Source organism: Ahaetulla prasina, chromosome 15 (assembly GCF_028640845.1).
Source record: "Ahaetulla prasina isolate Xishuangbanna chromosome 15, ASM2864084v1, whole genome shotgun sequence".
In the NCBI taxonomy this organism is placed as follows: Eukaryota; Metazoa; Chordata; class Lepidosauria; order Squamata; family Colubridae; genus Ahaetulla; species Ahaetulla prasina.
In genome coordinates, this window is record NC_080553.1 from 18,028,774 (window position 1) to 18,051,212 (window position 22,439).

The 22,439-nt window shown below is 46.8% G+C and overlaps 2 protein-coding genes across 3 annotated transcripts; both read left to right on the forward strand.

Annotated features, from left to right (window-relative positions):
* Positions 1 to 119: 119 nt before the first annotated feature.
* On the forward strand, positions 120 to 8,594 carry ALDH2 (aldehyde dehydrogenase 2 family member). The gene is made up of 13 exons (XM_058157967.1): positions 120 to 312; positions 1,187 to 1,291; positions 2,293 to 2,433; positions 2,545 to 2,624; positions 3,751 to 3,862; positions 4,290 to 4,418; positions 4,582 to 4,695; positions 5,142 to 5,244; positions 5,703 to 5,887; positions 6,282 to 6,446; positions 6,828 to 6,985; positions 7,305 to 7,419; positions 8,195 to 8,594. The coding sequence occupies exons 1-13, from the start codon at positions 184 to 186 to the stop codon at positions 8,225 to 8,227; spliced, it is 1,569 nt and encodes a 522-aa protein (XP_058013950.1). The 5' UTR covers positions 120 to 183; the 3' UTR covers positions 8,228 to 8,594.
* A 1,658-nt stretch (positions 8,595 to 10,252) lies between these two features.
* MAPKAPK5 (MAPK activated protein kinase 5) lies at positions 10,253 to 22,251 on the forward strand. Of its 2 annotated transcripts, none has more exons than XM_058157969.1 (14): positions 10,253 to 10,387; positions 11,086 to 11,159; positions 11,373 to 11,448; positions 12,782 to 12,879; positions 13,371 to 13,479; positions 14,431 to 14,520; positions 14,907 to 15,002; positions 15,094 to 15,174; positions 15,310 to 15,497; positions 15,804 to 15,924; positions 16,686 to 16,816; positions 17,046 to 17,167; positions 17,980 to 18,084; positions 19,192 to 22,251. In XM_058157969.1, the coding sequence occupies exons 1-14, from the start codon at positions 10,352 to 10,354 to the stop codon at positions 19,284 to 19,286; spliced, it is 1,422 nt and encodes a 473-aa protein (XP_058013952.1). In that variant the 5' UTR covers positions 10,253 to 10,351; the 3' UTR covers positions 19,287 to 22,251. The 2 variants fall into 2 exon arrangements, with proteins under 2 accessions (XP_058013952.1, XP_058013953.1); XM_058157970.1 differs by having other exon boundaries at positions 17,046 to 17,161.
* The last annotated feature ends 188 nt before the right edge of the window (positions 22,252 to 22,439 follow it).

Below are 22,439 nucleotides of genomic sequence, written 5' to 3' on the forward strand. Positions count from 1 at the left end.
GCGGGGCAGAAGGGCAATGCGGGGGTGGGGCGGGGTGAGAGGCTCTGCGCCCGCCTTGCTCGACTGCCATTGGTGGTCGGGAGGCGGAGGGCCGGGCCCGGGCCCCTCCCCGGCCGAGAAAGGGGGTGAAAAGGCAGCGGCGGAGGTCCTCCCTTCCCTCCATCCCTCCCGCCGCCCGAGAAAATGCTGCGCCTGGCCCTGCGGAGCTCCGGCCGGCTGCGGCCCGGGGCGCTGCTCCGCCTCGCCTGCCAGCCCCTCTCCAGCGCCGCCGTCCCCGCGCCCAACCCGCAGCCCGAAATCGCCTACAACAAGGTGAGGGGGCGCCGGGGACCCCGGGCCGGCCTTGCTGCAACGAGCAGGGCAAGAGAAGGCGCGAGCATGTGCAGAACGCCCCCCACCCCCGACTCGCCTTCTCTCCCGCCCCACCAGCGATCGGAGGGCAGGAGTGGGCGTGGGGGGGGTTATACCTGCACGCCTCCGCCTGCCCCTTCGGAGGAGCTGTCAGGAATGGGGGGCGGGGGCGGCTCTGAAGGTCAACCCCTCTCCCCACCCTCGAAAAGGCGAAGTAGGCAGCGCTTGGGAGCCTGGCTGGTGGGCCGGGGTCCGCCTCGGTCCTGGGCACCACCTGCGGGCGGTTGCTTTGAGCCGAAGCTTCCGCAACCAGCGTGGCGCCCTCCATTAGCCTGTTGCAAAAGAGGCGCCGGACAAGCCACGATCAGACCATCTCTGGACTCTGCAACTACTTGTATCTTTACTGTTGAATTCTGATTAGCCTTATCTAAATCGTTTGGTCAACTCGTGTTCGTTATTGCCATTAGTGGTAACAGAATCTCCGTGCTGATATTATTAGATCTCTCGATTGCCAGATTAATTTCCCCTAAATTTGGCTGGGAGTGAGTCAGAGTAGAGTATCTCACCAGGGAATTAGGATCTAGGTTCACTATGAAAAATATTTCTCAAGTTTTTCAATTATCGCAAGCAATGGCCAATGGTTATAGCTTGCTGAAGCCCATGAATTCAACTGTGCTGCCATTCGGTGTGGAGGTTTTGCATAATAACCTTGCAATTTATTGACTGAAAGCAAGGTTCTTCCCATATATTGCCCATTGTTCCAAAACAATCACTGAACATAAGGGTTTAAGATTCCTCTCTAAACCTGACAGTTCTTTGTTCTTCTGAATTGCAGATTTTCATCAACAACGAATGGCAAGATGCGGTCAGCAAGAAAACCTTCCCCACCATCAACCCCTCCACGGGGGAGGTGATCTGCCAGGTTGCGGAAGGTGACAAGGTATAATATCTTGTACGCAAGCCCCAGTTCATCCGTAAGAGAACTCGGTGCCATCGGCAGATTTCATTTTTGAAAATTTAAGCAGGCGGTTAAATCGCCGTTTCCTCCCCTGGTTCAGAATTTGTTGTAATCGTGACAAGCATCATCTATCAAAAGCTGCAGTGAGACCCTCAGGACAATACATTTCTAAATGGTTTTGAGTTCTCTCTAGTTTTTAAGCAAGTGTCCAGGCTCTGTTGCGACATAAAAGGTATCTGCTTTGCTCTTACCAAAGACTGTAAAGCAATCCATCCTCCGTTTGCTTTAGGCAGCTCGCCCAAAGCATTGTAAACATTCCTCAATCTAGCCGAGCAGCAGGCTTTTGCATGGCTATAGCTTGGCAACCGGACAGGCCTGTTTTTAACAGTTTCATAAGCTACGATAGGGGAAGCTGAGGCAGCAATAACTTCAATAGCCAACGGGAATGACACAGCAGAATCGCACAGAATATCAGAGGCCATTGGCTGCAGGCGGCTTGGAGAAGGGGCGAGGAACAACTCCTTAGTGGAGATTAGAAATATGGAACAGTGGAAAGTGCAGCTGTTATTGTGCAGAAAATAATTAACCAGGTTGATATTTAAGTGTCTGTATTCCACTGGTCAGCTGGAATGTTGATCTGTGTATTCAATTCTGGCAATATATAGTAATCCAAACGCAGACAAGCAATCGGCAAAAGGTGGCCCAGATTAAAGCATCTTTTCCATTTGATGATCAGAGGCATGTGTTTAATTAGACCAGATGTTGCTGGCTGGGGAATTCTGGGAATTGGAAGTCCAGAAGTCTTAAAAGTTGTCAAGGTTGGAGACTCCTGGATTAGACAGTTCTGGGTTTGTTCTGCAGCTTTGGTGTCTTTTTTGACCCTCTGACCTGCAGACAATGCAGATGTCCTCCTCGCTGCCATTTTTCTCGCAACCTCACGAAGGACTGTCTGGTCATGCTAGCCTCGCTCGGTTCCTTTCCAGGCCGATGTGGACAAGGCTGTGAAGGCAGCCAGAGATGCCTTCAAGTTTGGGTCTCCTTGGAGAAGGATGGATGCCTCCCAAAGGGGCAAATTACTGTACCGACTGGCTGATCTGATTGAGAGAGACCGGACCTATTTGGCCGTATGTATGGGGCAGCTGGGGAGAGGAGCCGCTTTGGGCAGGCTCTGCTCTCTTCTCAGAATCCTCCTGCAGAACCTGGCTTATCAATGCTGGCTTCGTATTTCTTTCTAGGCTCTGGAAACGTTGGACAACGGCAAGCCATACGCAATCTCCTACCTGGTAGACTTAGATATGGTTATCAAGAAACTCCGGTAAGAATTAATATAAACAGATTCTCAACTGTTGCCAAGCACAACTTAGGATGGCTCTTTTGCAGTTGGGAGAGGAGGAGTTGTTTTGTTTTTTTGCAAGGAAAGTCAGCTTAGTGAAATATAAACGTTCGGCTGTTATTTTCTGGCAGTTAATAATACAAGATTTTTTTCCCACTCAAATACAAACTGGAAGGAAGGAATCTTTCTTTCCTCTAGAACTGGAACCAGGAAACAAATCACATGATTGGTTCAGCCAAGTGCAGAAAACCTATTTGAAAATGAGTTTCTGAAAGGATTAAAATAAATTTGAAGGATTTCCTGAACTTTTGGTAGAGGGCAACTGTTCTCTTTCCATTTCAAAAGCTGAGCATAAAGAAACATTCAGCAAGGATTGGATAGATTGTATTGACTACATAAATATCAAATGATATTTATATATGGCAATATTGCAACACTTTTAGAATATTTGCTTGCATAATAACCAGTTTACAATGACCCTTCTGCCCCACTGCTCTTTAACATATTTATGTTCTCCTGGGAATTAGAACTGAAATAGGTTAGATGATGAGTATTGAATTTATTAATTTCAACTGCAAATCAAACAAAATCAGAACTGGTTTGTATCCTTGTTTCAAATCCTGTTTGAGGATTGAGCTTAAGGGGTGCAATCTGTATATTCAAAATTTCAAAGTTCATTATTTTCACTCTGGCACCCTTCATTTCCAGTCTGGTGGTCTGGTAGTTTCTCAGAATGCCTGACGCTGCTTTGACAGATGATTCTGAGCAGATAATTCTAAATTGTTCCTTGGGATTAAATTTAAAGTGAAAGAAAAATCCTCTCCCCCAGTTCCACTCACTGTTCACCTACTTTGCTCCAGCACCAGTCTTATATGTTCATTGGCTTTCCCAGCTTTGGGGCAGCCATCTTTAGCTGCTGCTTCTTGCTGTAGCCGAGAGGGAGAAGAAACCCTGGGGCCCACAGGAGAGCTGCAACTCTCCACAACCTCTCAGGGTGCCCCTCTTTGCTTCACCGCCCCTACATGGGGGCTTTGGCTCCTCTTGGAGCCCACAAACATGGAGAACAGAAAGTCTGGAACAACTGTAATATTTGATGGCTTTGTTCTAGGTACTATGCAGGTTGGGCTGACAAATTGCACGGGAAAACCATTCCCCTGGATGGAGACTTTTTCACTTATACAAGACATGAGCCTGTGGGCGTTTGTGGACAGATCATTCCAGTAAGTCAAGCTATCCACAGCAGATCTCTTGGCTATGATAGTAGAAATGGGGAGATTTTAATGTGATCATTGGACGGAATAGAAGTAAAGACAACGTGTGGTTAGTATTGTCCTCTTCTCTGACCTATATAAGTCTTGTTTAAGTAACCCAGATTTTAAAAAGGATCCTGAGGTTATATTTGTTTTCGTAATACCTCTGCCAAATACATTGGCTTCCATTTCGTTGTTCAGTGCTATTATCTCATCGCCCATTGACGGCTGCATTCCTTTTGGGATTGTGGTCTAACAGATCTTCTGATTATTAGGGAGGGAAGAGAAGGGAAGCCCAGTTCTTTGAGAAATGAATTCTGCAACCCAACACAAGGCTATCAGGGAACGTAGCTGACTTTAAGAATTTTGAGTATCTACACATTTATTTTTCTTGTAGTGGAACTTCCCATTGTTGATGCAGTCGTGGAAGCTTGGTCCCGCTCTGGCCACAGGGAATGTGGTAGTGATGAAACTGGCTGAACAAACTCCCTTGACTGGTTTGTATGTGGCCAGCCTGATCAAAGAGGTGAGGGAGGAGCTCCTGCGCTCATCTGCTTTCCCCGCTTGGATCATGGGGGACAAATTTCTAACTCTCATTGATGCCTCCACGTTTTGTATTTGGTCAGGTGACCTGCCAGTAAATCTTGATCTGTCCCTTTGGGAAATGATCTTCTCTCGTGTCTTAACAGGCTGGATTCCCACCAGGCGTGGTGAACATTATTCCTGGTTATGGACCTACAGCTGGGGCTGCTATATCTTCTCACATGGAAGTGGATAAAGTTGCATTCACTGGTTCCACCTCGGTGAGGAACTAAATATTTATAACCTCTCGTTCTCTTTCAGCCTTTGGGACTGAAATTGGTATGATAAATCAGAATACTAAGATTTTGCAGTGATTCTCACAGTGGGTTTTTGGTTGCCCAGATCCAGGAGTCATCCGTGGCCTCAAATAGCTACAGGAATGCTTGATCTACCTTGGTCCAATAGAGTGACCTTCAGCTTACGTCCTTCGCTACTTCTCTGGGTTTTAGGAATTGCCCCTGGAACGTAACCACACTAACTGCAAGTTTCAGGAATGATCTTGATTCCCTTAACCAGCCATTAGATGTCAGTCTTTAAAAGGGTAGAGTGATGTCTTGTTGCATTGGGAAACACAAAATAAAGCCGACTGATTCCCTTCCTGGTCTTTTCCTCAAATATAGCTTGTTATACTGACCGACAGAAATGTCTTGATTCTTAAACTGTACAGGTTGGGCACCTGATCCAGAAGGCTGCAGCAGACAGCAATATGAAGAGAGTGACTCTTGAGCTTGGTGGAAAGAGCCCAAACATCATCATGTCCGATGCTGAAAGTAAGAACTACTTCTTCATGAGGACAGACGGGGATTGAGTTCCATCAGGAGGGGGATTAGCAGCTCCAGTCAACCCAGCTATTTGGATAAGCTCGCCTCTGAAATGCATTTCGTGTGACCCACCAATGAAAATGAACACTATCCCAATCCACTTACCCAGTTTAGAAAGGGCAAAGGTGTTTCTGGTCGGCCTTCTTCAGCCTTGACCAACATTCTTCAATTCTGGCTGTGTCGGAAAACAGGAGTTGTAACAAGCTGGGATTCGAAACCAGTCCAGACAGAGGCTGGTTTGCTGAGGCAAGAAGTAAATTAGTCTCTAATTTCCAGATGAAAGAGAACTTAAATCCACTTATTAGTTACCACTCTCACTGCAGTAATTAAAGAGATCATTTGGAGGACTTTGTTTCAAATGGCCTCATTTGGATGCTTTCTGTTCTTTTTGTTGTTGTTCTTTTTAGTGGACTGGGCTGTTGAGCAATCTCATTCTGCATTGTTCTTCAATCAAGGCCAGTGCTGTTGCGCTGGATCTCGGACCTTTGTCCAAGAAGACATATATCATGAGTTTGTGGAGAGGAGCGTGGAGAGAGCCAAGTCCAGAATAGTTGGGAACCCATTTGACTTCCAAACCGAACAGGGGCCTCAGGTGGGAACAAAACAATTCCAGTCTGCCACCTTCCACTCTTTCGGAAGCTCCTTTAAAATAATGTCTCGGATTATAGAAAAATGAAGGGGAAAAAAATCCTCTCAAACATTGTACATTATACGAAACAATATTTTTATTAACTTAAAATGTTCGCCTTTCTTAAAATCTAGTCAGTAAAATGTAGATGTCCTTATGGTTAAAAAAACAAAGTAAAAACTCACAAATAGAAATTATAATTATTTCCCCAGGGCTACTGGTTTTAATAACTGTCATTGTTGCAAACTTCAGCGTATTAAAACGCTTGGTGAATTTTTGCTCATACAAGCGGAGTTGCTTCTTTATGGTAACAGCATCTAGACTGAACTGATGTGCTGACTTTTTGTTGTTCTTTAAGGTGGATGAAACACAGTATAAGAAGATCCTTGGATACATTGACAGTGGAAAAAAGGAAGGAGCAAAATTACTTTGTGGTGGGGGTCCCGCAGCGGATAAGGGCTACTTTATCCAGCCAACTATCTTTGGGGATGTACAGGACAATATGAAAATAGCCAAAGAAGAAGTAAGAATCATACCATTGTACATTTCTAATTTATGCCATCGTGTTATATTGATTCACATGACATAACCAGGTTGCTGAATTCCACATCTCGCTTTCTTAAAAGTGAGGTTAGGCTGTAGTATAATACTGGATAGAATCATTACATAACATTAACGGTAATTTTACAGCGTTTCATATCGACTTACGTATTTTGCTTTTGTAATTCATAATGTTTAATACGTTATGTCTTGACATGTCTTGTTTTTATACATGTGTGATTGTTTTTGTTTTGTTTTTAAAGACAAACTGTTTAATAAAAAATATTTTTTAAAAACAATAATATTGGATAGAATCCTATTATATAAAATATGTTTTAATCTTGCAGATGGTTTTCTTTTACAGATTTTTGGGCCTGTTATGCAGATCTTGAAATTCAAAACCATTGAGGAAGTCATCCAGAGAGCAAATGAAACCAAATATGGACTGGCGGCTGCTGTTTTCACAAAGGATATTGATAAAGCAAACTACATTTCTCAGGGCTTGCGAGCTGGAACTGTTTGGTAAGCCCTTAAACTTAACAATGGAACTCAGAAGGAAAAAGCAGAGGTTCAGCTGTGGGGCACTCGCTGTCCATGCTGCAGTCCCCAACCCATTGGAAGTATATAAAAAATATTCTTTTGGTCATCCTTTCCCCCCACCCCCTTTTAAACAAATGAAAACTGGAAGCTCTGTATTCAAGTTCCCACATCACCAAGGAGTACTTGCCCTCAGATTGTCAATGTATGCATTCAGTGCAGCTTTAAGTTTGCAATTCTAACGTTAATTTATAAGGAAGGAAATGCAATCGAAAACATTTATAATGCAAAGTTTCTTTTGCAGGATCAATTGCTACAATGTGTTTGGGGCACAGGCTCCATTCGGAGGGTTCAAAGAATCTGGCCAAGGGCGTGAGGGAGGAGAATACGGCCTGAACCCATACATGGAAGTAAAAACAGTAAGTATTGTCACTGATCTTCAGATCAGGTTAGGTCAAATACAAGGAAGCATTTATTTTAACCTTGATCGTAATGTGCCCATTGGTGATTTACAGAGCTCAGATAGAATGAGAAGCCAGTGTCCTCCTATATGGAAACCCCAGTAACAGAATGTCTTGTCTTGCTACTTAAATAATAATGTATTTATTTCCTTTTGAAAGTCCTGATTTTTGCTTTGCCTGATAGTTACTAGATGTCAACAATTCTAACAGAACATAATGGATAGTATTTTTTGAACCGTAAGAAGTCAGAAACATTAAACCAAGCTTGTACAGTTTATTTGCCCTTACAATAGGAAGTTGGGATAGACATTGGTTGATAAACAACAGTTATGACTACAATTGAGCCCAAAATTTCTGTTGCAAACAAGGTAGCTAAGTGAATTTTGCCCCATTTTACAACCTTTCTTGCCACAGTTGTTAAATGAATCATTATTGTTGTTAGTAATACAGTTGTTACATGAATCTTCCCCAGTGACTTTGTCAGGTTGCAAAAGGCGATCACATGACCCTGGGACGCTGCAACTGTCATAAATATGAGTCAGTTGCCAAGTGTTGGAATTTTGATCACATGACCATAGCGATGCAGCAAGCTCCCCACGTTTGTTAAGTGTAAAAAACGGTCCCAAGTCACATTTTTCAGTACCGCTGTAGCTTCGAACGGTCGCTAAATGAACTGTTGCAAGTTGGTAACTACCTGTAGATGAGATTTCATGTTTTTCACTCTATTTGCTAGGTCACCATCAAAGTCCCACAAAAGAATTCTTGAAGAAGAAATACCTGAAGCCATCCACCTATGTCACCCCAATGCTTGATAGAAAAACTTAATGAGGAATTGAAGAATTCTACATTAGGGAAGAAAATCTGGCTTCTCTGAGCCGTCTCACAGAATGTACATGTAACCAATGATTAAGAAGTCTCTTGTTTCTCTGCTAAAACCGTCCTTGGCTCCTTTTCCCAAGCCCAAACATGTGTAATAATTAAGAGCAAGGAAAATCGAATATTCTTCACTCCAATGTAACCTGAAGAGAAAATCTATAGAAGCAGGCTACTTTTGAGTATCGAATGTTGTAAAAGACACCTCTTCATATATTCTTTTTTTACTTTTTCTAATACATACAAGATTTTGTGCTTAACGTGTCTTTGTATTGTTATCGGTCCAGAGCCGTTTTGGATAGTGAGTTTGGAGGGGGGGGGCATATAAATTTAAGGAATAAATAAGTTTGCTTTACGAAGTGAGGTCTCCAGATGGCCAAGGACCAGGATTTGGAGAAGAATCTGGAGGGTGAATGTGGATTCCCTAAGCGCCCCATCTTTTCTGGGCCACAAAAGCTCAAATGAAATTGGCAGGGAGACTCCTTAAATTGTCAACGTTTCCAACCTTTTAAGATGTCTGGATTTTGGCTCCCAGAATCCCCCCCCCAGCCTGCTAAGAATCCTGGGAGTGCGAAGGCCCCACATCTTGAACTCCACAAGGTTTGGAGAAGCCGGCTTAGGCCCTAATATAGTATAATAATATTTTATTTTTATAAATGTAATATATTTATAATAATAAAATATCATTATAAATTATATTATAAATAAATATATAATAAAGCGAGCTTTAATCGTTTGCTTCCTTGGATGGTGCTTATTAAAAAGATAAACCGGTTGCCCAAGAGCAGGGATACAACACCACATATATAACATATCGTATTTATATTTTAATTAATATTAATATGTTATATTATTACATAACATAACCGAGCATCGAGGTCTTAAGGGCCGATGAGTGAAATTCTCACTCACTCCCCTCAGAAACTGGCAGGCTGGAGTTAAAAAAGACGCGCAATTATAGAAAGAAAAGATTTGCTGGTTGTTGGGGAGGAAGGATATTAATGAATTAATCCTACCTGAAAAAACATTCTACCTGAAATTTATTAAGTGCTCGCCTGTCAATCACGCTTCTCCCCCAAAATGGCGGCCAGCCTCACAGCGGCTCCCCTTCGTCCTGCCACGCTCGAGATCTCGCGAGACGCCCCGCGAGCCGGGTGACAAACGCAGGCGTGGAGGAAGGCGATCCGCCCCTCCCACCACGACGGCGAAGGGGCGTGTCCGGAACGCAGCGAGGGTTTCCCCGCCTTTCCTTCGGACGAGGCGAGGGCTGTCTCCTTCCCTCAGATAACCCCGTCCGTGACGTCATCCGGAGGCGCCGCCCCGGCGAAGAAAGACCCTGCGGCCCCGGGGGGAGCCTTAACTGGAGAAAGAGAAGAAAAGAGGGAGGGGCCTCCGAGGCAGGGCGTCGCGCGTAGGCACGGGTCTGCCCCGGCCACCCGCCTGACTGGTTTCTTCCCCGAGAGTCTCGGTAGCGGCCGAGCTCGCCTCGGGATCGACCCCGCGCGGTTGCCCTTCAAGGCGGCGCGGAGGCAAGGGGATCCGGGCAGGCGGCGGCTGCAGGGAGCGCGGCGGACGCCCCTCCTGAATCAGGCGGGGCTGTCCGGGGAGGAGAGGAGCGGGCGGGCGAAGCGGTGGCCATGGCCGGCGGCTTCCCCGCGTCAGTCGAGCCCCGGCGGCCGGGCTGAGGCGGCTGCGGCCCTTTCCTCCCGCTCTTCCCCGCCGCGAAGAGAGGGCTCCCGGGCCCTCCGCTTCCCCGCCGTCCCGCTCCCTTTCCTCGGCTGCTGGGCGGGGATGAGGCGGCAGCCCGGCGGCGGCGCTGGTGGTGGCGGCGGCGGCGGTGGCGGCAGCGGCGGAGGCGGCGAAGGGGGAGGCGGCAGCGGCGACGGTAGTGGAGGCAGCGGGGACAACGACGCCGACGACTCCGACTTGGAGGGGCGGCCCCCCGCCTAGCCCCCCCGGCGCGACCCCCGAGCCCCCCGAGCCGGGCCTGAGGCGGCGGCGGAGGAGGAGGAGGAGGATGTCGGAGGAGCCCGAGGCGGAGAGGATGATCAAGGTAGGCGCGGGGCGAGAGGCCCTCTGAGCATGTGCAGAATTCCAACCCCCCCCCCGGGGTTCCATGGCTGCCTCCTCCCTTCGTTGGACAACCCAACCCCTGGGGCTGGGAGAGGATTACACCCCCACTCCCATCATCCCCTGCCTTGCCTCTTTTTTTGAGTTGGGACTGCCGCGCCCATCATCCACGGCTGAAGGAATGGCTGGCCTCTAGGTTAAGTTGAAGTGCTGCTTCCATCGTCCCCAAGGGTTGGACTACAGTTCCCCTAATCCTCGGCTGGCACCTAGACCAGGGGTCTCCAACCTTGGCCACTTTAAGCCTGGCGGACTTCAACTCCCAGAATGCCCCAGCCAGCTTTGCTGGCTGGGGCTTTCTGGGAGTTGAAGTCCGCCAGGCTTAAAGTGGCCAAGGTTGGAGACCCCTGACCTAGACCCCAATTCCTGTAAGGCCAGCGGAGGCATCGGACTGGACCTCCAAATGATTTAGGTGTGTATGTAGGGTTGCTACTTTAATTTAATGTATGGCCCCTGGTGCTGGGGATGATGAGCGTTGTAATCCAGCAGCCCAGGGGATCGATCCACAGAACTCCACATTGCTGTCAGCCTCTCGGTTTTATTTTTTAACTACTACAGGTGGGACTTCTTACCTGGGACCATCGGCCTTTCACTTATTTTCCCTCTCCTTTGCCAAACAAACAGGAAACTTCTATTTTGGAAGACTACCACATTAACTGGACTCAGAAGCTGGGAGCTGGAATCAGCGGCCCAGTAAGGTAAAAAGATCTTTTCATTTATTGGTTCGGGGTTGAAGCTCCGGCGAGAGCTGTGGAAAAACCGGGATCCTTGAATTAAGCTGCGAAAAGAAATCAAAGGTTGGATGGGAACAGGCTTTCCTTGATGTTCGTTATCAGACAATAAATGCAGTCATTAGTCAAAGTCTTCCACAGACTCCCGTTAACCAAATGTTTTTACTGCTGCCTGCACAGAGTCTGCATCAAAAAATCGTCTCAAGAACGGTTTGCACTGAAAATCCTTCTTGATCGCCCAAAAGCGAGAAATGAGGTACAGTACTTTATGTATGGAAGTTTTGGAACTTTGGCTCGCTGGGGAATTCTGGGAGTTCAAGTCTACGGGTCTTAAAGTTGCAAGGTCGGACACCCCTGAGCTTAGACAAAGCGATTGATCATTTTAAACCAATATTCCAAATAGTAAAATATTGTTGCAAAGCATAAAAGAAATCACAGTGTTTGTCTGACAATAACCTCCTAGCACAACACTTTGTCATGAATTGCCCTTAGTTATTAAATTGGATCTGAAAAGAGAGAGACCTAAATACATGGAGGAAGAATTTGCTGTAAAATTGAGGCCAGAAAGATGCTGATAGCTTGGCTTTTATTTATTTATGGAAGATATTGATACAACACCAAGCGGCTTGTGATCCTGCTTGGACAAAACGATTAATTTCCTGTCAAGAAATTGCTTCCTTGAGCCAGGTCATCTTCCAATCCAAAGCGGCTCTTTCAGTCAATGCCAGGAGCCTCCTGAGATTCCCCTTAAGGCCAGCAGGATTCCACACAGGATGGGACAGAGTGAGCATAAGAACCAAGTTCGAGTCTGCTCCTGTTAACATTTGTCAGCTGTTGCTGGCATATGGATGAGTTTGGGGGCTTGTTTTGATGATGCCATCTCCAGAGTAATTCCTTTTTTTCTTTTGCATTGTTAGCAACTCCATTTTGCCTCCCTCGTTGGCCTTCAGTATAGTGGAGCTGGAAAAATCTGGCCTTCTCCAGTTCTGCTGAATCTGGCTTATAAAAGGGTAGAGGGGAGGCTCCTGGCAAACCAGTTAGTTTCCTGCCCAGAGCACTCAGTCAACTCCAGTCCACTTTCCTGGGGGCGGTGTTTGGTGTCGACCTTTTCAATCTGTCCGTGCTCTCCCCTGCAGCCAAGTCCTCTTCCTTTGAATTTCTCCTCCCGTTGTGACTTTCTTTCTCGCTTGACCTTTCGTCCAATTCTACCCTAGGCCGTGAGTTTTAAACTCCGGGTTTTGCTTCACCACCCAATTTTTTTAAAAAAAAAACACCAAGATCTCAGATCTCACGGTGTTAGAAGCCAGTTAGCGTTCAATCACGTGAGCATCTGGGAAGATTGAATTCCTTTCTGGCTCAGAAAGCGCGCTTGGTTGCCACATATCCGAAATGGTGTCTCTTTCCAGGCAGTTGGGGGGGGGGGAATCTCAAGCTGACCTTAATTCTGTTGTCCTTTGCTTCTTATGAAAATAGCCATCTAGAAAGACTTTTGATTTCTGTCATGTTAGAGTAAGGGGCAGGAGCATTTTGAGGGCTGAGACCAGAGGCCACGAGTGGGTTTCAGTGGGTTTTCTCCTGTTTTGCACCAGGTCCGACTTCACATGATGTGCGCGGCACACCCCAACATCGTCCAGATTATTGAAGTCTACGCGAACAGTGTACAGTTCCCCCATGAGTCCAGTCCAAGGTAAGCTGGCACAGGTTGCTTCTGGTGCCACAGTGTAATCGCAAAATAGAACTTCTGTTTTGTGTGTAAGGCACATCTTTCCCCCCACCCCCAGGCTACTTCAAAAAGGTTACTGCCTGGAAGGGACAGTGAGGGGGGGGGACACAGATATAAATATGGGGTTGGACTGTGGTTTGCATGCTTGACCACAGAAAGTATGACAAGCCAATGTTGTTGTTGTTTTTGCAGGAGGGGGAGAATGGTGGCTTTGTTTTTTTTTTGGAAATGGTAATGTTTCAGTGGCATATTTGTGGCCATTTCTTTTAAATTGCAAATCCATTGCGGTTGCTTTTTCTTTAAGCTGCCCTGAGAAGTACAGTTGCTGCAGAATATTTTCCTGGGTCTTGTTTCTTTACAAGAATGGGGCTATGGGGCAGAGATTTTTCTGAATGTCTTGGTATTATTATTATTTTTTTAACCCATGTAACAAATGGGAATCCTTTGAAAACCAGGTCTCGACTGCTAATTGTTATGGAGATGATGGAAGGGGGTGAGCTGTTTCACAGAATCAGCCAACATCGGCACTTTACTGAGAAACAAGCAAGCGAAGTAACAAAGCAGGCAAGTTTTAACCTTCCCACAAACCTCCCTATTCTGCCCTGGTATAAGCAAACAATATGAAAGAAAAGAACTGTTAAAAAAAAAAGAAGAAGAAGATTTCCAGCAGATGGATTGGGAAGAGGCAAGCTTTAAAATTAAAAAAAAAAAGTGATGTTTGGCCCTCTTGAAAGATTGCCTGCTTTGTTATAATCTCAACAACATTTGTTTCCCAGGTTTGGACGGCTGAGGGTGGGGGAGTTTCTTTCCTAATATAAAACGGTGGGTGGGTGGGGGATACTTGAGGGTGCTGCCTTGCTAGTTCAGGAGGGATTGTCTGAATTGCCCAGGAAAACCACGTTTGTTCAGCTGTACTAGCCTTTCGCCCTCGAGACTGAAAAAGGAAAGGCGCCTGGGCTGAGATTGCAGGGTTTCTGTTGTTTTGTGTTCGGTTCTCTACACGTTCCGTCTTTCCTCCCCTCGAGCCACATCTGGGCACATTCCACAGTTACAGGCGTCATCATCGCTCAGCTCGTCTGTGGCTCCTGGGTGGTTGGCTTAGCCCAGGGCGGGGAGTCGTCAAGTGCAACCAGTTCCCCCCATGTAAAAAAAAATCCAATTTTTTTTTCCACGGGTTTCCTCCCCACTCCAGGATAGCTAAAACTCGCCGGCCGAGACTTGCCCAGAGCAAAAGGGCTCATGTCCCTCAAGGTGACTTCAGTTGAGCTCTGCACACTTTAAGCTCGCTTCCTACCTTCTCCTCCTCAGTGAAATCCCCACGTACCTCAGCAAGAGCTGCGTAGAGCCAGAAAGGAACAAAATATCCCCGGCAGGCCAATCCCGGGTTGGGTTTGGGATGAGCCAGGCCTTGTGGATGAGCCGGCCTTGAGGGGCCGCACTTCAACGTCTCAGGAGGGGTTCTGTGACCGTCTTCTGATTTCTTTTTTTCTTCTTCTTCTTTTGTTTTCTTTCCAGATCGCTTTGGCTTTGCAGCACTGTCATTCTTTAAACATTGCCCATCGAGACCTTAAACCTGAGAATCTTCTTTTCAAAGATAATTCTTTGGTAAGGTGGATGTTGATTGGCCCGGATGCTGGTTTTTTTTTTTTTACTATTCGATCAGTGTGAGCCACTCAGTCTCCTTTCCTCTCTGGTTTTCTCCCAGCCGTTGGCCTGCAGGGCTTCCTCCCTCCATCCCACCGGAGGCGGTTTCTTCTGACTCCTCCTCTTTCCTTACCTGGCGCTTCAGGCCAGGATCCCCTCCTTTGGTCCTGTGCCATTCGTCTGTCCCCACCCACCCACCCACCCCCCGACCTCCCTCTGTTTTGATTCTCTTGGCTCTGGTATCTCTTTCCCTTCCTTCAGCAGCCCCAGAAACATTTCTGAGAGGGTGTCTGCTCCGTGTTCTGACGCTGACACGTTTCACCTAAGCGGCTTGTTGCTTGCTCTAGGATGCTCCCGTGAAGCTCTGCGACTTTGGGTTTGCCAAGATCGACCAAGGTGACTTGATGACACCACAGTTCACTCCTTATTACGTAGCACCTCAGGTAAGGGCCTCCTCCCTGGGGCTCGCCGGCGTCTCTTTGCGGATCAGGAGCCCCTGTGCCACGAGATCTGAAGGTCCCCTTTGCCCAACAGGTTCTGGAGGCACAAAGACGGCATCAGAAAGAAAAGTGCGGTATTATCCCTACCTCACCAACCCCGTACACTTATAACAAGGTAGACTTCTGTCATCCCAGGATGCTTGGCTGGCTCTGCCTCAATTACGCAGAGCGGGCTTTTCCCCTGGGTGGGAAACGGAGTCCATCAAATATCAACATTTCTGGGTTTTTTCTTTCCCCCTCTTCCTGTCAGAGCTGTGACTTATGGTCCCTGGGCGTCATCATTTATGTGATGCTGTGTGGGTACCCGCCGTTCTACTCAAAGCATCACAGCCGGACAATTCCGAAGGACATGAGAAAAAAGATCATGACGGGAAGTTTTGAGTTCCCGGAGGAAGAGTGGAGCCAGATCTCAGAAATGGCGAAAGACATTGTGCGCAAGTACGTCCTCTTGTCCAACTCTCGTCGTCTTCTGCAAGCCAACGGCCAGCAGGGCTTTCGGCCTCCGTTTGCTGGTTTTAGGAGTGTCCACCAAACGGTTGCAGTCAATGAAAAGTATCTGGAAAGCTTTAAAGCAGAGTTGTCCAACCTTGGCAACTTTTAAGACCTGTGGATTTCAAGTTTCCAGCTTGGCTGACTGGGGAATTCTGGGAGTTGAAGTCCACAGCTCTTAAAAGTGGCCAGGGTTAGACACCCCTGCCTTAAAGGGCCAGCTGAGTGATGGGCCCGTTTCTTAAAAACCCTCAGGCTGCTGAAGGTGAAGCCAGAAGAGAGGCTGACGACGGAAGGCGTTCTGGATCACCCGTGGCTCAACTCGACCGAGGCGCTCGATAACATACTGCCTTCTGCCCAACTGATGATGGACAAGGTTCTTAACGGCTTATTTGTAAAAAGAAAAAAAAAGGTTTATTTAGCATGCAGGGGAGGTAAACGCCTAGTCTGAGCTTTCCTTCATGGTCGGGGTCTGGGCCAGGGGTCAGCAACCTCTGGAGCTGCATGTGGCTCTTTCACCCCTTTGCTGCGGTTCCCTTTCACTCAAAATATGCGTCACAACCACCAATGTGTGACACCCGCCGGTACGCAATTTATTGAGCTTTTCAGCCCCCGGTAGGCCAACCATGGATAAATCCAGGAAAAGTTTAAGTTTCAGAAGAAAACAGAACTTTTAATTCAACCACATAGGCTAGTTTTGTGGCCGCTCAAGAAATAGTCAGGCGCGGGAAGAGTTTTGTGGCTCCCGGTGTTTTCTTTTCTGTGGGAAACTGGTCCAAATGGCCCTTTGAGTGTTTAAGGTTGCAGACCCCTGGTCTAGAAGTTCCAGCAAGGAAGCCCCTCCCTCCTCCAACCTCAGGTGATGCTTTTTTAAGTAGAGGCCTCAGGAGTCGGAGCCTTTGGAGGGAGGGCGTTGCAGTCAGAGAACGTTACTCCCATCCTCTGGCTTTCCAGTTGATGCTTCTCCAGTGATTTTTCTTTGGGGATCTACTCTTCCCAAGGTGTTCTTGGCCCCTGTGGGTGTGTGTCCCTGTCTTGTGCTCAAGCCCATCCTTCCACCTGCTGCTCTTAAGGTATCGCGGATTGAAAACCTGAATGGTTCTCCTAATAATTAGGGATTCCTTCCAATCCTAACAGGCCATGGTTGCTGGGATCCAGCAGGCACACGCAGAGCAACTGGCAAACATGAGAATACAGGATCTCAAAGTAAGCCTCAAGCCCCTGCACTCGGTCAACAACCCGATCCTGCGCAAGAGGAAACTGCTGGGGTGAGTGTCTGAGAAGCTGCTTCTGACGGTAGGAGGGAAGAAGGAAAAATAAAGGCGGGTGGAGAAAATACTTAGCCAGGCTAGGACATGCCCCAACCCTTCCCTGCCTTCTGTTTTGTTTAGCACAGGCTCATGTTGCTCAGAAGTCTTAACTGGGAGGAGAAGGGTGTCCCTGAATCTGCTGTGTTACTTGTTCCAGCACAATTCACGTTTCCCTCTCCCCTTGCAGAACAAAACCAAAGGAAAGCGTATACATCCATGATCCTGAGAACAGCAGCAAAGACTCCAATGTTGCTCTGGAGAAGCTACGGGATGTGATTGCTCAGTGCATCCTGCCACAGGCTGGTAAAGGTGGCAGATCCTAAAAGACTGAGATTTTTTTGGGGGGGGTGGGAGGCATGGCGGGTGGGGAGATGCTGCAGCTGCAGTGCTTTTCAAGCCAGCAAAAGAGCCCAAGTGCTCTGGAAATCAGAGCTCCTACTCTTGATCTTGATTAACAGACTAAGATGCCCTACTCTGGTTTTTTACCTAAAATAATGAAGAGCTTGCTTTTTGTTCCTGCTAGATTTTGAGGTGGGTCAAGGAAAGGTTTGATATCTTGCCAAGCAACAGCCAAGATTTTTTTTTTTTAATGTCCAGTTTGAAGTTTAGTGCCCAGTTCATTGGTTCAAAGAAGAATTTTAAGGTGTCTGGGAGGAAAAACATTTCTAGATATGGAAGCCCAATATTACAAGATCCAGGCAGAGCCCTCAGAGAGAGGATGGTAGCTCCCACTGAAAACAACCAACTCTTTCTCTTGATTGGATGGGACTTTTAAGTCACAGATTCTTCCTTTTCCAATATCTTTCCTCTTCCATCCCTTACCCTGCCCTCTTCTGACCACTTATTGTTGTTCACTTGGTCTTCCTGCTCTCCACAGCCTCTCAAGAATATTGGAAAGAGTGGTAGGAAAATAATTGCATAAATCCAAATACCTTTGTCTTTCTGTCTTCAACCTTCCTTCAGCATCGATTTTGACAGCCGTTTCTGTTGGATCCCACAGACTTAAAAGTGCAGCTTTTAATTATTTTGAAATAACTCCCAAGTTGTCAATAAAGAAGTCTTAGAATGCTCAGGAGAGTTTTTTCTTTTTCTTTTTTTTCTTTTTTCCTGTTCTGGACCAGGAGAAAACGAAGATGAGAAACTGAATGAAGTTATGCAGGAAGCTTGGAAGTATAACCGGGAATGTAAATTACTCAGAGACACCCTGCAGACTTTTAGCTGGAATGGTGAGTATTACAAATCTGCTCAGGTGTTAAGACATCACAAAGAATTAAGTCTCTCGTCTCCCCTTATCCTGAAAAGGGGGCTTATGTCACAGTGGGGTATGAAAACTGACAGCAATTAAGGGTGTGGTGTTTCCCCCCCCCCCCGGAAATCTAGTTGTAATTGTTAGAGTATTCTAGAATTGCCCAGGTATCGGTGTTTCAAAGCAACTTTAGATTTGTAACCTGGAGCAAACACCTCTTGGTAGCCTGATCTCTTTCTAAAGCTCTGCCAGCTTTTATTGTAGATTCTGAAAGGTCCCTGTTCTGACCCAGCTCCCCAAACACCACAAACCCTCTGAAGTGAACTCTAAAGATTCCTTTACGAGGAGTGCCAGCAGCCCCCGCAAAAAGTTTCTCTCTCGGCACAGGGTAACATGTCCGTCCAGCAGGGGAGATGAATAGTTGTCTGCCACATCTGTTCATCTCCGCCCTCTACCTTTTATCCCCAGAGCTACGGCGGGGCTTTCCTAGCAGCCATGGCTCTTCCGTCCCAAGGACCGGCCCATAGATTTCCACTGCTCTCCTTTCCTCTGCCTTCTGCACATCCGCATGTCAGGCACTGGACCCAGATGCTCTTCCTCATCAGCCACTCCACACCTGGGGGCTGTTAACTCTCCATCTGAGGGCTGACGGATGGCCCAGGCTCTGTCTCTCTCTCTCTCTCTCTCTGCCAGCTCCATTCCTTCTTCCCCCTCGGAGCTCTCAGGTTGCCTTGATGCTGGCCCTGACTCCCACACCGCCTCTTCCTCCTCCTCTGATTTGGCTGCTGGAGGGGCCGATGGCCAACAGGTCACAACAGTCCCTTTCCCTCCACAGCAGGTCTCTCCAACCTTAGTAACTTTAAGGTTTGTGGACTTCAATTCCCAGAGTTCCTCAGCGAGTTGAAGTCCACAAACCTTAAAGTTATTGAGGTTGGAGATCCCTGCTCCAGAGTTTCGTTTGGCATCACCATCTCTCCCTTTCCTGCCTTCATACTTGTCCTGATCTAGAAATATGTTTTTTCCTGACTGTTTCTGTTTTTCACTTGCTTGCTGGCCATTAACCCAAGTTCACCTCTTCCATTTTTAGGTCGAGGATTTACAGACAAAGTGGACCGGCTAAAACTGGCAGAAATAGTGAAGCAGGTCATTGAAGAGCAGACAACCGCTCACGAGTCGCAGTAGTTGGAGCTGCTTGTTCTTATCAAATCACACCTATTCTCACCCGTTCGTTTTTTGTTTTTTGTTTTTTTTTAAAGACCATTTTGTGAAATTATCTGTTCAAGCAGCCTTGCCCAACCGGGCGCCTTCCCAAATGTTCTGGTTTGGGATGACAAGGGCGGAAAGCACCCAGCTGGGCAAGGCTGCTGTAAACTGTAAAAAGTATTTTTATGTAAATTAATAAGTCATAATTATTTCATTAAATTTCCACGCAGCTTGAGAAATGCTGTATAGATGTAGATAATGAGAATCATTGGTACTGTAATATTTTTTTAAGAAACTCGGTTCCTCAAAATTATATATATATATATATTATATATATATTACATGATTTTTATGTAGCCCTTCATTCATGATTTTAAATGGGGCAAATGATTAATTGTGTTCTCCTGAGAATCCAGATGAGGCAATATCTCTCCAGCTGCCTGTCACCAGTGGTGCACCAGCTCAGTTCTGGGGGTCTCGCTTGGCCTTCAGCTCGATAAATTACTTGAAGAAACCAGCCAGAGACGTATGGGCTACTCAGCTGCCTGGTGATTCAAGGCAGCCCTATAAAAAGTGGGGATTTATTAAAATATAGCCCAGTGTTTCCAGGTCCTGAGGCCCATTTCCTTGAGCCAAGAGTTACCTTTTCCTCTGTTTTGTACCGCGAAGCAAAGGAGGACAGAAATGGGAGCTTGTGGGTTTTTACCTGTTCAGCCAAGGGAGAAATGTGATCTCTCGGACAGCAGATTTGCTGGTTTGAAGCCTGGGAACAGCCCCACAGAACTACTACAAAGGTACCGTTCCCTTTGTCCTGCGGCCGCTGAAATGCCGATCCCAGGTTATATGCGGGCTTCTCATTGGCCACCACGACTCTGCGGTTTGCTATCTCTGGGATAATGGTGGTTTTTGTTTTTTTTAATCTTTCCTGCGTCATTTTCATATCCTTGGCCGGCTTCTATTTCTGCTTTCTGGGCTCATCCTTCAAATGCTTTTCTTGTGGACTTTGTGTATGACGGCTGCTGGTTGCATTCCTGCAGTTTTTATCGGGAGCCATTTGATGGGAAGGCCTTGCAAGCGTCTGGCTTTAGCCTTGGTTTTAGTTCTTTAGTTTTTACCAGGAAGATTTTGCCGCTAGAAGGACTGTTAGGGCTAAAAACCACATCGGGAAAGCTGGAATCTCTGTCTGTAGCGTCAGTTCAGTTGATCATCTCAGGACTTTACATCTGGTCTGCAAATGTACAAAGAGAACAGGGCGGGAAATGCCCATAAGGATAAAAGATGCCACACCAGAGAAGGAGCCGTTTAATCTGGAGAAACAAAGTCCTCGGCCAGAAAAAAAACAAACCCCTGCAGAAGTCGGAAAATGTTTTTCAGGCTTGCAGAAGGTCAATATGAGGCGAATTTTAGCGCCAGCTTGTCGATAATTTTCTGCTGCAATTAATTTCTTCAGTCACTCTGAAACAGGAGAGTCTGGTCCTTCTATGTACATACAGTCATTTCCCACCAAGGATGCCCGGGAGGTGGCATTCAGTTTTTCTGCGGCAAACAGCATTCATGGTTTGGGAAATATTTAATAAGCCTTTTCTTTGAGGCTTCCCTTTCTCTGTTCTCTCTAGCTTGCAAGAAGTTTTTTAAGGGTTGGACTGTGGCTGATGAGAATAGCTGACCACAGCCGTGAGGTCCTTTTTGTAGACGTACTATATGCAAGACATACTTGTCCTTGCTTCAGTCTCCCCAGCCCGTCCTCCTCCAGCTGAGGAAGGGTTGGAAATCCCAAGAATTCCATGGGAAGGGGCTGGATCCACAAACGGCTGCTCCCAAAAGACAGAGCCCCCACCCCCCCCACCCCCGAGACCAGGTTCATCTTTTGGAAGATAACAGGGAAGTCAAGACTGCCACCAGAAAAGGAGGCTGAAGATGAAATACTTGTTTAGTTGAATTTTTGTTCCAACTATTCCGGGGAATTTTTTTGAAATTATTTTTTACTTTTTCTCTTTGCCTGCCACCATTACTCATTTGAAGGTGGCTCAGCGTCTGGGCTGTTCGGATCAATTATCCTTTGCATCTGTTGTATGTACTACTAATTGAAAAGTGGGAGAATCTCTTTCTCTCTCCCAGCAGCATTGGCAGCTCTGCGATTGGCTTCTGAGAAGTGCCTGTCTCAGTTCTTGCCGTCTCTGCCGATTGGGCTAAAGAGGAACCTTCACGCAGGATAGGAATTCATCTGCCGTGGTGGCTACTTGGTGGGATACGGATGGAAGTCGTGTCCCTCCCCTCCCCCCCCCGCCCCGCCCCGAACGATGCATTCAGTTCTGACTTTGCACCTTTCTTGCGTTCATTCTGCCTGACGCTGCAAATGCATTCGCTTTCCCTGACTCCAGATGGATTGGGACTACAGCTTTCAACGCTGGGGGTTGGGCACTGTAGTCCAGCGTGTTTGGAGAGCCTCTGCTTTGGGAAGGCTGCTGTAAGAATAGCTGTGGTCGTCAGAAACCCACTTTCCCTTAGTGAGGCAGGGGGAGAAGGTATCTTTTATAAAAACACGACGGTATGCCTTGGTGGTCCTGGATTTTACTGGGCTTCCCTTGCAAAGCTTTTCATATTCATCTCCATCTTCATTTCTTTCTTGTACCCATGGAAGGAAAAATCAGCACCCTCGCTTACGATGGGCGAAACCCCTGGTGATGATTGCTGGTCCTTAGAGACAGAATCCACGAGAAAATAGTTTTGAGAGCGGGAATGGCATCGTGCATGTATGTTTTCGGCCACCGCATAGCTGACCTCGGCTGCTAAGGTTCCGTCACGCCTTCCTCATCCTCGTTTTGCTTTCCTCACTTTTAAGCATTTTGCTGTATCACGGTTTTTGTTTTTCGAATCAGTATTATATGAATGTAAATATTATGCATTGGTGTACATAAAATAATTTTAGTAAAATTTATCAAAAGTTTCTGTCTCCTTTAAAAAAAGGTAACGTCCGTTGACAGGTAACCCGGTTCTGTTTTTGCTGTCTTACACCATCGATTCTTTCAGGGGGAAATTGCAAGCTGAAATCGATTTTGCATTGCTTAAGGCCGTGGCCTGTCTCTGCATAACATTTCTGCCCTTGAGCTATGTTGGATAGTTCCTTAATCT

What these genes read in the sequence shown, in the direction of transcription:
- MAPKAPK5 (XM_058157969.1), top strand. Translation starts at nt 10,352, where the DNA reads ATGTCGGAGGAGCCCGAGGCGGAGAGGATGATCAAG. An exon ending in CCTGCCACAGGCTGGTAAAG is followed by an intron (nt 17,168 to 17,979) that starts GTGGCAGATCCT and finishes GTTCTGGACCAG; the next exon opens with GAGAAAACGAAGATGAGAAA. An exon ending in GCAGACTTTTAGCTGGAATG is followed by an intron (nt 18,085 to 19,191) that starts GTGAGTATTACA and finishes TTCCATTTTTAG; the next exon opens with GTCGAGGATTTACAGACAAA.
- ALDH2 (XM_058157967.1), top strand. Translation starts at nt 184, where the DNA reads ATGCTGCGCCTGGCCCTGCGGAGCTCCGGCCGGCTGCGGCCCGGGGCG. An exon ending in AGGTTGCGGAAGGTGACAAG is followed by an intron (nt 1,292 to 2,292) that starts GTATAATATCTT and finishes GTTCCTTTCCAG; the next exon opens with GCCGATGTGGACAAGGCTGT. An exon ending in AAACCGAACAGGGGCCTCAG is followed by an intron (nt 5,888 to 6,281) that starts GTGGGAACAAAA and finishes TTGTTCTTTAAG; the next exon opens with GTGGATGAAACACAGTATAA.